Source organism: Syngnathoides biaculeatus, chromosome 17 (genome assembly GCF_019802595.1).
Source record: "Syngnathoides biaculeatus isolate LvHL_M chromosome 17, ASM1980259v1, whole genome shotgun sequence".
Lineage (NCBI taxonomy): Eukaryota > Metazoa > Chordata > Actinopteri > Syngnathiformes > Syngnathidae > Syngnathoides > Syngnathoides biaculeatus.
Window position 1 is genome coordinate 2,378,945 of NC_084656.1, and position 13,826 is coordinate 2,392,770.

Below are 13,826 nucleotides of genomic sequence, written 5' to 3' on the forward strand. Positions count from 1 at the left end.
TACGTCATGCAGGCGTTGAGACTTCCATTCGTTCATCGTGACCGTAATTCAATTTGATTTGCCATCATGATGGTTCGATGGTGAACAGTTCTTGCTGACAAAGGCATGTCTTTTACTCAATTGATTATCTTGTCTTTATGTGAAGTTGGCAAAATGTTGATTGGCAACGTCAAGTACGAATGCTTTGGCATACTCCCCATCTGTTCAATTTCAACACAGCAGAATCCCCCCCTTTCCACAAATGCTGTCCATTCTTGTTGAAAACATCGGTACTCCTCATATTTTTTTTCTTTGAGCGACCTTTGTCAAACGTTTCCATAATTATTGTTCCGACACATTCAGCGTTCAACCGTTCTGCGCCTGTGGTTAGTTTGCTAGTTAGACTCTGTGTCATTCCCGTCCGAAAATCCATCCAAATATTCACCGTTATTTACAACCACAGGTTCAAATCTCTATGGATGTATTCCTCCGATATTAGTTCTTCATCAAATGAGGCTAAACCCAACAAATCAGCGCTGTCCGTGATTGTGTATTCCTTTGTTTGCGCACAGGAGACGTCACTTCTATTTTTTTATGTCATGTGACTCGCCAAAATGGCGGCACCCATGAAAATTCGTAATCTCCGATTAAAAATCTTTAAAAACACCGTAAAATGATATCGGATTAACCTCAAATTTTCAAGGTACAGTACTTATGACATGACCTATCGGATTAAGACTTTTCATTGTTCAGAGGCGTATTCCTTTTTATCACCCTTACCTGCTGCACATCCTTCCTAAACTCTAGACCTCTGTCTGGCCACCCTATAGAGATCCTTTCCTCCTCCTTTTGTGTCCAGTCTGGTGTACATGTCTTCATGTGCCTCTTGTGTATTATTGTTCAGCAGAGTATTCCTTTAAGAACAGAGATGGAAATATTTTGACTAGTGCCAGTGGAGTGCTAAATACAGTGAATAAAATAAGTATTTGAACACTCTGCTGTATTCCAGTTTCTCTCACTTAGAGATCATGGAGGGGTCTGAAATTTTCATCATAGGTGCATGTCCACTGTGACTGAGATAATCTAATAAGAAAAATCGAGAAATCACAATGTCTGATTTTCATTTTTTTTTAAACAATTTATTTGTGTGATACAGCTGTAAATAAGTATTTCAACACTTGTCTATCAGCGAGAATTCTGACCCTCAAAGACCTGTTAGTCCGCCTTTAAAAGTCCACCTCCACTCCATGTATTATCCTGAATCAGATGCACCTGTGTCAGGTCGTTAGCTGCATGAAGATACACCTGTCTACCCCATACAATCAATAACACTCAAACTTGTAACATGGCCAAGACCAAAGAGCTGTCCAAAGACACCAGAGATAAAATTGTACAACTCCACACAGCTGGAAAGGGGTATGGAGAAATTGGCAAGCAGATTGGTGGAAAAAAAGGTCCACTGTTGGAGCAATCGTTAGAAAATGGAAGAAGCTAAACATGACGGTCAATCTCAATCGGAGTGGAGCCCCATGGAAGTTATCACCTCATGGGATCTCAATGATCCGTAGAAAGACAGGCCTTGACTTAGCTGTCAGTGACCTGAAAAGAGCTTGGACCACCGTTTCCAAGGTGACTGTTGGTAATACACTAAGACGTCATGCTAAGAATCATGCATGGCATGGAAGGTTCCCCTGTTTAAACCAGCACATTTCAAGGCCCATCTTAAGTTTGCCAATGACCATTTGGATGATTTTTGTTATTTTTGTGCACATGGGACAGGACGACTGCACTGTATTAAGGAGAGGATGACCGCGGCCATGTATTGCAAGATTTTAGGGAACAACCTCTTTCGCTCATTCAGAGCATTGAAGATGGGTCGTGGCTGGGTCTTTCAACATGACAATGACCTGAAGCACACAGCCAGGAAAACCAAGGAGTGGCTTCGTAAGAAGCATATCAAGGTTCTGACTCGGCCTAGCCAGTCTCCAGACCTAAACCCAAAAGAAAATCTTTGGAGGGAGCTGAAACTCTGTGTTTGTCTGTGACTGCCCAGAGACCTGTCTGATCTAGAGATCTGTGTGGAGGAGTGGGCCAAAATCCCTCCTGCAGTGTGTGCAAACCTAGTGAAGAACTACAGGACACGTTTGACCTCTGTAATTGCAAACCCTAACCCAAATATTAACATTGGTTTTCTCCGGTGTTCAAATACTTATTTGCAGATGTATCACAAATAAATTAAAGAAATCATACATTCTGATTTCTGGATTTTTCATTTTAGATTATCTCTCTCACAGTGGACATGCACCTAAGATGAAAATTTCAGACCCCTCCATATTTCTAAGTGGGAGAACTTGCAATATAGCAGGGTGTTAAAAAACTCATTTTCTTCACTGTAGATGGAAAGATAACTTTGAGAAGTTGAATGAAGAAAATGAGAGAGAATAAAGAGTAAAAGAGATGATTTTGAAGGACCAGGAAGTGGCAATGATTAGTAAGGGGTGAGTTAAAAAGGCACAAAAGAGGATGAAAAAAGGAAAGTGAGTTGGTCCTGATGCTATACCTGTGGAAGTATGTAATCAATTAGGAGAGGTGGCTGTGGAGTTTTTGACCAACTTATTCAATAGAATACTAGCAGGCGAGAACATGCCAGAAGAATGGCGGAAAAGTGTGCCAGAACCCCATTTTTAAGAACAAAGGCAACGTTCAGAGCTGTGGAAACTATCGAGGAATAAAGATGATGAACGAATGAACAATAAAGTCATGGGAAAGAGTATTGGAGGCTAGACTCAAGAAGTAAGTATATGCGAGCAACAGCATGGTTTCATGCCTAGAAAGAAGACCACAGATGCATTATTTGCCTTTGGGATGCTAGTGGAAAAGTATAGGTACATTGTCTTTGTGGGTCTAGAGAAAGCCTATGACAGAGTACCAAGAGAAGAACTGTGGTACTGCATGCATAAATCTGCCCCGGCAGAGAAATGTCAGAATACTTGAGGACATGTATGAGGTCAGCAGAACAGTGGTGAGGTGTGCCGTAGGTATGACAGAAGAATTCAAGGTGGAGGTGGGACTGCATCAGGGATCAAATTTGAGCCACTTCCTGTTTGCTGTGATAAGGTTAGACTGGAGTCCCCTTGGACCATGATATTCACTGATATTGTGATTTGCAGTGAAAGCAAGGGGCAAGTGAAGGAACAGTTAGATGGAGGCATACACTCAAAAGGAGAGGAATGACGATTAGTAAAACAGAATATATGTTCATGAGTGAGAGAGGTGGAAGGGGAAGAGTGAGGCTCCGGGGCGAAGAGATAGCGAGGGTTGATGACTTCAAATACTTGGGGTCACCAATCCAGAGCAATGGTGAGAAGAAGAAAAGAAATGAGTCCAAGGAGGTTGGAGCAGCTGGCGGAAGGTGTCTGGTGTGTTATGTGACAGAAGAGTCTCTGCTTGGATGAAGGGCAAAGTTCATAAAACAGTCGTGAGGCTGGCCATGATGTACGGATTAGAGACGGTGGCACTGAAGAGACAACAGGAAGGAGAGCTGGAGGTGGCAGAAATAAAGATGTTGAGGTTCTTTCTAGGAGTGAGCAGGTTGGATAGGATTAGAAATGGGTTCATTAGAGTGTCAGCCAAAGTTGGATGTTTTGGAGACAAGTTTCGAGGGACCAGACTTTAATGGTGTGGACATGTCCAGCGGCGAGAGAGTGAGTAAATTTGTAGAAGGGTGCTGGGAATGGAGCTTCCAGGGATGAGATCAAGAGGAAGACCAAAAAGAAAGTCGATGGATGTTGTAAGGAAAGACATAAAGGCAGTTGATGTTAGAGGAAGATTCAGGAGATAGGCTTAAATATAAAAAGATGACACACTGTGGCGACTCCTAACAGGACAAGCTGAAAGGAAAACAAGAATAAGATTGTGCTGCTTATTCTGGTGTATGTTCCTTGCCAACCTCAGGACAAAATAAGACAGAAAAACACATGTACTCGAGACTTAGCTCCTTTCGGCTTCTCATTACGGAACTGAGAGTCATTTGTCTTCTCTGAAGTTTCACAATATATGCTTGGGTTCAGATATTCATTGCCTGAAGGGAACAAGGCCACAACATCAAATAGATGCTAATTGTCAGCCTGTGTGCCAATTGAGTTTCCCATTGTTGATAAGCATCAAGGTCACTGAGGCTGTGTGCTTGTTTTAAATGCAAAATGTAATTTTTTGTTTTATATTTAGTTTGACCCTGCGTTTCATCTTAGAGTATCAGTAAACGTATTGGAGCCTCTTTCTTGAATAGTTATCAAATTGAAAGGAAAAGATTATTACAAACGCTAATTATAATTAAGTTGGAACATTGTGTAAAATGTAAAACAAAACAATGATTTTCTAATCATTTTCAACCTGTATTCAGTAGCAGACACAACTGTCATGGTTGGAGCTAGTGAAGGGCAAGGAAGGCACGGCAAGCTGTGCAAGATCCAAGTGCAGGTAAGCAAGGGGACAAGGCAGTACTCGAGGAATCTAAAAAAAAATCGTTAATCCAAAAAAAAAAAAACAACCAAAAATACTCGTATAATAAAGTATGACTAAAACCTAACCTAGAAGCTTGACATGACTTTAAAAAACGCAGTGCAAACAAGCAATCCTTGACAAGGACAATTGACCAACAAGAACTGGTCGGCACCACTGACAAAATCACACAAGACATGGAACACAGGAAAAACAAAACCAACCCAGTAAAAGCCGAGAACGTGACAACTACAAAGACATATATACTGTTTTGTTCAAACAAACATGCATTTCATGTGAGTTTGAAAAACAATTACATTTTCTTGACACCTGCTAACTTTTCCTACACTGTCCATTCCTGTTGCCCCATGGAGAGGATGTGCAGAAAGTCCTTGAACAGTGGAAGGAGTATAAGATGGGCGTTCCTACTTATGGCGCAATCATTCTTGATGAGTCATTAGAAAGTGTGAGTCTTCATCAGTTGAAATTATTTTTTCCTTTCCAGTTTACAGACTTCTTCTTTTGCGATATTTAATATATAGCCCCTCAGTGGGAATTTGGACTTCTAGAGAGGCTTAACACACTTTTCTTCATCCCTTATATTGTTTTTTTTTTTTTTTTTTTTTTTTTTTCAGGTTCTCCTTGTTCAGGGCTACCTTGCAAAGTCAGGCTGGGGCTTTCCCAAAGGGAAAGTGAATGAGGATGAAGCGCCTCATGATTGTGCTGTTCGTGAAGTGAGTCGTTTGTTCTTTCCCCGTAACTGACCACAATGAAACCGAAATGTCTTTATAACTTGCAATATATACTGTATTTCCATCCCCAGGTGTTCGAGGAAACTGGCTTTGACATTAAAAATCGTATCGGCAAAGATATGTACATAGAGCAGAAAATCACTGACCAACTTGTACGGCTCTATATCATACCAGGAGTATCCAAGGATACGAAGTTTAATCCCAAAACTAGAAAGGAAATCAGGGTACATATTTCTAATTCAATTTAAAATCTTTTTTTAAATATGTATATAATTATTTTCTTTATCTTTTAGAATATTGAGTGGTTCTCAATTGAGAAGCTGCCATGTCACAGAAACGACATGACCCCAAAGTCTAAACTTGGACTTGCCCCCAATAGGTTTTTTATGGCTATTCCATTCATAAGGTATGTCAAGAAGAAAGTGTGCACTCATCCTCGTTTTTTGCAGTTAATTGGGACCAGAACCTCCCCCAAAAAGTTAAAAAACACAAAGTATCAGAGGATGTACATGTTTATGTGGGTACCAGAATGTTTAAAATATGTAAACAGCATTTGTAGATTGGATATTTGAGACAAAAGGAGGTATTTAGTTAAATCTTTAATTATAAAACAGTGTAAACATACACTGTATTATAAATTTATCATATAAATTATAAAACTCTTATATTAATGTATAGTTACATTTCATCACTCAGACTTCTGCTAGAGGCACTGGCAATGTAGCTTTGAGATGGGTAGGGTTTTTTTGTGTGTGGGGGGGTATCAGAATATTTTAAATGTCAACAGTACAGAATTTACACATTGCATACTTGAGACAAGAATTACAACAGTACAAGTGTCTACCTAAATAATAACAATTAAAGGGCCACTGTCATGAAATGCATGATTTTTAGTATGTTGTTAATGAAAAAACGGCAGCCGACATGGACCCATGCGTTTTTTCACCACAAAACATGATTTTGACGTATACAGCTTTTTGTAACTCCCGCCATGAAAATCCTTTCGAGGGATTTGTTTTTCGAGAAGAAGCAGGAAGTGATGTACATGGCAGGACCGCCTTCAAGTGGACTCGTTTGTTTCTATTAGTTTTACCTCCTGGAAGGTAGCTTGTTTTTCCTTCGTGTTAGCCAAAATGCCGGCTTGTTGTATTGCTGGATATTGCTCGAACACTTGGGAGGATGGATTCGCTCTTCAAAGTTTTCCAAGAGACATGGTTCGTCGTGAAAAATTAGTTGCAAAGGATGAGAGCTTTGTTGGTTCCAAATGACAGGTAGGTGTATATACAGATACTAAAAAAAAAAAAAAAACAATAGTGGGGGGGGGCGTAATCCGTAAGTCAGGGGTGCTAAATGTGTCGTGCGCAATAGAAGGCTTCCGTGCAGCAACCATATAACATTATTCACTTCAATATCCATACGAAAAAATATATATGAGCAGAGAGCGCGTCTTCCATGTGCAAAGTTGCGTAAGTCTCATTCGACATTCAAGTGGTAGCCATATTGGTTGCATCTTCTGTCCTTGACGTCACACTGGGACATTCACCATTGAAAAGATGCTGTGCCACCAACTATGGGAGACGAACACACCCCTTCTGACACGGAAGCTCTTTCTGAAGGAGAGAATATCTCACAACCGAGTGGAGTGACTGGGCCAATATTAACCTATCGTTTTGAACCGTATTTAGATGATATGCGGATCACGGCCAAACCGCCTCCCCATCCGATCCACCTGCGCAGCGGTGATTAATACACCCCGCCCGCGAGCGATGACGATGCCTTGTTGACAAGGCCGGCACCGACCCACAAGGCCGGCGGCGACCCACAAGGCCGGCTCGGCCTTGTTGACAAGCCCGGCGGCGACCCTCAAGGTTGGCTTGGCCTTGTTGACAAGCCCGGCAGTGATCCACAAAACCTGCGGAGGCCGTCTTTCAGCGGTTGCGACATGGAAGCCTTCCAATGTGCACATCAACACATTTCGCACCCCTGACTTACAGATACCCCTGGACTCACAATATTTAATAACCAAAGGTAAAGTCCGAAACTCTGGTATTCTGATTCTGACCTGACCTTCAATATCCATCCATCCATCCATCCATCATCTTCCGCTTTTCCGGGTCAGGTCGCGGGTGAAGTAGCTTCAGCAGGGATACCCAGACTTCCCTTTCCCCAGCCACTTCTTCCAGCTCTTCCAGAGGGATCCCAAGGCGTTCCCAAGCTAGCTGAGAGACATAGTCTCTCCAGCGTGTCCTGGGTCGTCCTCGGGGTCTCTTTCCAGTGCGACATGCACCTCACCAGGGAGGCATCCAGGAGACATCCGACCACCTCATCTGGGTCCTCTCAATGCAGAGGAGTAGCGGCTTGACAATGAGCCCCTCCCGGATGACCGAGCTATCTCTAAGGGAGAGCCCGGACACCCTGCGGAGGAAATTCATTTCAGACGCTTATATCCAGGATCTTGTTCTTTCGGTCACGACCCACAGCTCATGCCCATAGGTGAGGGTAGGAATGTAGATCAATTGGTAAAGTGAGAGCGTCGCCTTTTGACTTAGCTCCCTCTTTACCATAACGGACCGAAAACAAAATCCGCATCACTGCAGACGCTGCGCCAATCCGTCTGTCGATTTCCCGCTCCATTCTTCTCTCACTCAATGAACAAGACTCCAAGATACTTGAACTCCTCCACTTCGGGAAGGATCTCATCCCTGACCCGGAGAAGGCATGCCACCCTTTTCTGACTGAGGACCATAATCTCTGATTTGGAGGTGTTGATTCTCATCCCAGCCGCTTCACACTGCTTCGAATTGCTCCAGTGAGAGCTGGAGGTCACGGCTTGATGAAGTCAACAGAACAACATTATCTACAAATAGCACCAAACCGGACACCCTCTAAGCCTCGGCTGCCCCTTGAAATTCTGTCCATAAAAGTTGTGATCAAAATCGGTGACAAAGGAAAGCCTTGGCGGAGTCCAACTCTCACCGGAAACAAGTCCGACTTATTGCCAGGAATGTGGACCAAACTCTGACAGCGGCCGTACGGGGACCGAAAAGCTCGTACCTCATACTCCTGAAGAAACCCCCCACAGGACACCCTGAGGCACACAGTCAAATGACTTCTCCAAGTCCACAAAACACATGTAGACTGGTTGGGCGAACTCCCATGCACCCTCAAGGATCCTGCCAATGCAGTAGACCTGGTCTGCTGTTCCACGGCCAGGACGAAAACCACATTGCTCCTCCTGAATCCGAGACCCGACTTCCTGACGGACCCTCCTCTCCAGTACCCCTGAGTAGACCTTACCGTGGAAGCTGAGGAGTGTGATCCCGCTATAGTTGGAACACACCCTGCGGTCACCCTTCTTGAAAAGGTGGACCACCACCCCAATCTGCCAATCCAGAGGCACTGACCCCGATGTCCATGCGATGTTGCAGAGGTGTGTCAACCAGGACAGCCCACAACATCCAAGAGCCTTTCGGAACTCCGGGCGAATCTCATCCACCCCCGGAGCCCTGCCACCAAGGAGCTTTTTAACCACCTCAGTGACCCGAGAGATAGAAGAGGCAGCCTCAGAGCACCCAGACTCAGCTTCCTCGTGGGAAGGCGTGTTGGTGGAATTGAGGTCTTGAAGTATTGTCCCCACCAACTCACAACATCCCGAGCTGAGGTCAGCAGCGCCCCATCCCCACTATACACAGTGTTGACGGTGCACTGCTTCCCCCTCCTGAGAAGCTGGATGGTGGACCAGAATTTCCTTGAAGCTGTTCTGAAGTCGTTCTCCATGGCCTCACCTAACTCCTCCCACGTCCTGTTTTTTACCGCAGAAACCACCGAAGCTGTATTCCGCTTGGCCAGCCAGCCGGTACCTATCAGCTGCCTCGGGAGTCCCACAGGCCAGAAATGCCCAATAGGACTCCTGTTTGACAGCATCCTTCACTGCTGGTGTCCACAAATGTGTTCGTGGGTTGCCGCCGCGACAGGTACCGACCACCAAGCGGCCACAGCTCCAGTTGGCCACCTCAGCAATGGCGGCGCGGAACATCATCCACTCGGATTCAATTTCCCCTGCTTCCTCCAGGACGTAAGCAAAGTTCTTTCGGAGGTGGGAGTTGAAATTCCTTCTGACAGGGGAATCTGCCAGAAGTTCCCAGCGGACCCTCACAATATGTTTGGGTCCCAAGTAAGTGAAAGAAATGCTATTTGGAATCCAAACCCAGGAGGGCTTTGAGATCAACTGACTCAGGTCTAATCACAGAGTCCAAAGCAAACATGTGAAGCAGCATTTAGCTATTATGCTCCAAAAAATTGGAATAAGTTGACAACATAGGTGACGTCAAGACCAAGTTTGAGTGTTTTCAAATCTGAAAACACTTTTTTTTCCTTATACATTTTAAACTACTTCCACTTTTCAGTGATATTTCTTGCACTAAAAGCTGTTTTAATTTTACTTTTTCAAATGTTTTATGTATTTGAAAGCTTTTAAATATGTACAGTAAAGCGCACTGGGGTACCTTGTGTATGAAATGTGCTATACAAATAAATTTGCTTTGCTTTTCTGAAGGTTTGACCATACAAAAAAATTGCCTCAAACTTGATTTCTCATCCAAACAGTTGTGATTGCTATTGACTGGGCAGTCTCAGAATTTTGCCTGCCAAACAGGCAGATTGCAGTGCATTCTCAGAAGACTATATATATAAATGGATCAATTTAGCATTTGCTGTTTAATTGATCAAATCTGATGTAATGAATTGGGACCGCTAAGTTTGCGTCTTTAAAATTCACTTGTGAAAGTCAGCTGTAATGGCACTATGACAAGAAGCTACAGGCAAAACGAGTAGAAGGTCTTTTCTGTTCATATTTCTAAAATGGCAGAAACAAAAATTATCGCAAAGTATAATCCATTCAACAATGCAGTTTTGATGCTTCATGAATGATTCATTGGACTTGTAGCATGTCAAAAGGACTTTGTGACAAAATTGCTTTCAACTTGGGTTTTCCTTACATCTGGGTCATTTCACCACGCTGGGACAATTTTCGCTGACCTTACCCTGAGTTGTTTTTTGTGTGTGCAGTGCCAACATTGATGAAGGCTTTCAGGTTCTCAATCAAATCTATATTCCCATCTTTCACTCACTGCTCCCACATTTGTAATTTTTTTGTAAATTGTGATTTTATTTGCCAGGTGTGGAAGGTGTGTGTCGGTACCGTGGATCTGCAGTTTTAGTTCGAGTTTTTGAAAGATGTCACTGAGGTATGCGAGTTTCATGACAAAGTTGTTGTCTCTAAACTTGTGGATAAGATAGTTCACCTCCTCCCCCCAAAATACTCTGATCTCATCCCGGAGATCAAACACCTGGGATAATCTTTACCCCATGACAGAACACAAAAATCCAGGCTTTTACGGGACTTGTTTAAATGTAGTTTACTGTGATACTAAGTCATAATATTATTACATTGCTCAGTTCAGTGCTCAGCTGTTTGGACGGGAGTGCTTCTCTCTGGACAATGCAGTCCATTGCACATCAGGAGCATCGTGCTTGACAAGCTCTTGCAACCCTCCTCATTTCCCAACCATTACCTGGGCCTCATTTGTGCAGATCAGCCTCTTTCAGGTATCTGCAATTGTAAATAACTGGTCTGCAGTTGCTCTGTCAGTTACATGTTTGCAAAAAAGCAAATCCTCCTCCAGGTCATCATCATCAGTAAATCTGGCTTATGTTATCAGCAAGCAATCTTTATTAATGTCAGGCGCTTCATCAATCTGCAGAGCAAAGCATGCATCTCTGTTTTGTCATTAACATGCTCCTCTGTCTCTTGATTTGTCATGAATGCGTCTCCCAATAGTGTAGTCTGACGGAGATGACTTTAGCTTACTTGCTATAACTTCATCGATCATGGTGGAAACCATATCAACAGGAGACTGAAGTATTAACTCCTCAGCGATGATGTTTACACCAAGCAACTCTGATGCCACTTTGTAGAAGTTGAGCGAAAGATGACATTGATGCTGCTTTAGTAAAGAAGCTGTACAACAGTCACTTAATTTTTTTTCCTGAAGAAATCATTTGGTTTTTCATTGTATACCAGATGTGAAGTCTCCAAATGATGTCTCAACATGTTCAGCTTTGTGCTGTCGCGGCTATTATTTTGAGAAACAGTACACACTGTGGTCTCTCTTCATTACCCATTGTTGTACAGGTGAAGCAGTGGGTAATATGCGCGTTGACGTATTTCCGCGTCTTTGCCTTGGTCGGCTTACTTGTTGAATCAGAATAAGCTTTATTGGCCAAGTATCTACAGTACTGTTCAATATAATAGCAGTCTATTGTGACTAACCAAGAGAAATAAATGTTATAATGGCAAAGTATCTTGTCAGGTTTGAAAACCAACCGCTGGACTGAATATGCAATTAATTAGGGACAATGAAGATGTCTTTAATCGGATCATGAGGAAAATGGGTTTGGCTGACCAGCTGCACCTCCAAACCACGTTCTGAATCAGCCAAACTGTTGTACCTCTTTTTATTGCTTTCTCAGGTTACATGGTTACACCCACCCCAACATAAACACTAAGGTACATGTTTCTTCAAGGTTGGACAGTGTCCTGATAAACCCATGAGAGAAAACAGGGCTTTGTTTAAAGACATGTTTATGGCGTTTGGGAGTATCCGCATGTGGTGGAAGGGGAACATTGCCTCCCCTATGTTGAGGAGTATCTGCTTAAGTTCAGCAAGGAAACGCGCTGAGGTCACAATGGAGACATTGCTTCCCAGGTCTCGCTGTGGTACACTAAGTCTCGCACGCAGCTCACAGGGAGAACAATTCAGAGCAAAACTAACAAACAAATGCATGATAAAACAATTCGAACAATAACTAAAATAGTAATAAATTATTTCACAATCTACAGTACCATTTAATATAATAGCAGTCCATTTTGACTTACCAGATTAATACGTTTTCGGTGTATTTTTATTGCTACATATTAAACAAGTTACCAGTAGGTCTAGTAAATTATCAGAAAACCAATAAGACCCAGCATTCATGACATACACACTCTTAAGGCTGTGCTATTGGCCAATTTGTTGAAAGGCATGTGTTTAAAAAAAAAAAAAAAAAAAATAGGGGTTTCATTCATCAGTGAGGTCATCAATTTTGTGAAAAACAGGTGTGAATGAGGTGGGCCCCTATTCAAGGATGAATCCAGCACCTGTTGAACATGCATTTCTCCTTGAAAATGGGCCGTTCAACACATTGTTCAGAAGAACATCTTCCATTGATTAAAAGTTTGATTGGAGAGGGAACACCTTATAAGCTCCCAGCTTGCTTTGCAGCACTAGGGAAATCCTTAATGCTGGAAAACCATGCTCGGGAACATGTAAATAGGGGTTTAAGTGCATGTTTTGTTTCAATTATTTCTTAATATTTTGTTTTATTATTTATTATTGATAGTGATGCTATTCTGTTTGTTTTGGTGTGATAATTTTAGTTTTGATGTAACACCGTGAGTGTGTACAGCAAGGCTGTCAAACTCAAATTCACAGAGGGCCAAAATTTTAAATTGAACAAAGCCACGGGGCAAGGTTGAACAAAGGAACCTTTTAATATGGAACCAAACAAGTGTGTAATACTTGTAGTACCGGCGGGCGAGCTCTAATATTAATTTGAAATTGCCTCATAGGCCAAATATAATTGGCCCGCGGGCCAGAGTTTGACATCTATGGTGTACAGCATCGTCAGTAAGGACCTGCCTGAACAGGCAGTGTATGACTCTATGTGAGCTTCTTGTGCTTACAGATGTGAAATCCAATTGGAGCTCACTGCCTCATAAGCATCATATGGTAGCTTACATAGATGTTAAAACACGTGCTAGCATAAATGCTAACCAAGTAACTAGTGTGTCTAAGTGTACTTTGTTGGGCAAGTCACACAACAAAATTTGTAATGTTGGAACTCAGTGTGCACATAAGTTGCACCACATTCTAAAGCCCCATGTCTGTCACTCCTTGTCTATTTAGAAGAGAATTTAAGACATCTACGATCATGAAAATACAGTACATAAAAAAAAAAAACTGAAGACCAAAATCCACGAATATGCGGTGCTACAAACGGTGAATCGTGAATGAGCAAGGGCGCACTGTATCTCACGGATTCTGGGTCTTGTAGGTTTTTTGAGAATCTACTGCACCTACTGGTAACCTGTTTGACATGTAGCAATAATAAATATATTGAAAACAGTGATTAATCTTGTTTGTCACATTTTACTGGGATGACTGTCTTTTGAACACAACTGTAACACAAGGAATTTGTCTCCGGTAATTGATGCCACCCTAGAGTTGTTGAGTATGAAGAACAGTACAAACTAACAAGAATGGAGGACAATAGACTTTTTTTTTTTTTCCTTATGAGAACTCACAGTTGTGCAAAGATGTCATCTGCTTTGTGTTTGTCATTCACAAACCTGTCTATGCAGCCTACATTCAGATATGAAACTCATACCTCCAAGGTGGACTGTTTTAATGCAAAGGTTGATGGCATTGCATGTATTTTCAAACCTCTGATTATTTATATTGTTATAATAATCTAGTCTTGGAATTAATGTTT

The 13,826-nt window shown here is 42.3% G+C and overlaps 1 protein-coding gene and 1 long non-coding RNA gene across 5 annotated transcripts in view; one reads left to right on the forward strand and one right to left on the reverse strand.

Annotated features, from left to right (window-relative positions):
* The window catches only part of dcp2 (decapping mRNA 2), a 39,770-nt gene that overhangs the window by 13,976 nt on the left and 11,968 nt on the right, over positions 1-13,826 (forward strand). The window contains exons 1-5 of one of the 4 annotated variants that reach the window (XM_061847612.1): positions 1,027-4,458; positions 4,856-4,945; positions 5,115-5,213; positions 5,303-5,455; positions 5,525-5,637. In XM_061847612.1, the coding sequence (XP_061703596.1) occupies positions 4,399-4,458; positions 4,856-4,945; positions 5,115-5,213; positions 5,303-5,455; positions 5,525-5,637 (515 nt within the window). In that variant the 5' untranslated portion in view covers positions 1,027-4,398. Of the gene's footprint in view, positions 1-1,026; positions 4,459-4,817; positions 4,946-5,114; positions 5,214-5,302; positions 5,456-5,524; positions 5,638-13,826 lie in introns of those variants that run through there. The other 3 variants (XM_061847613.1, XM_061847614.1, XM_061847615.1) reach the window with 3 other exon arrangements.
* The window catches only part of LOC133515255 (uncharacterized), a 58,497-nt gene that overhangs the window by 7,369 nt on the left and 37,302 nt on the right, over positions 1-13,826 (reverse strand). The gene's annotated exons all lie outside the window — the stretch shown is intronic.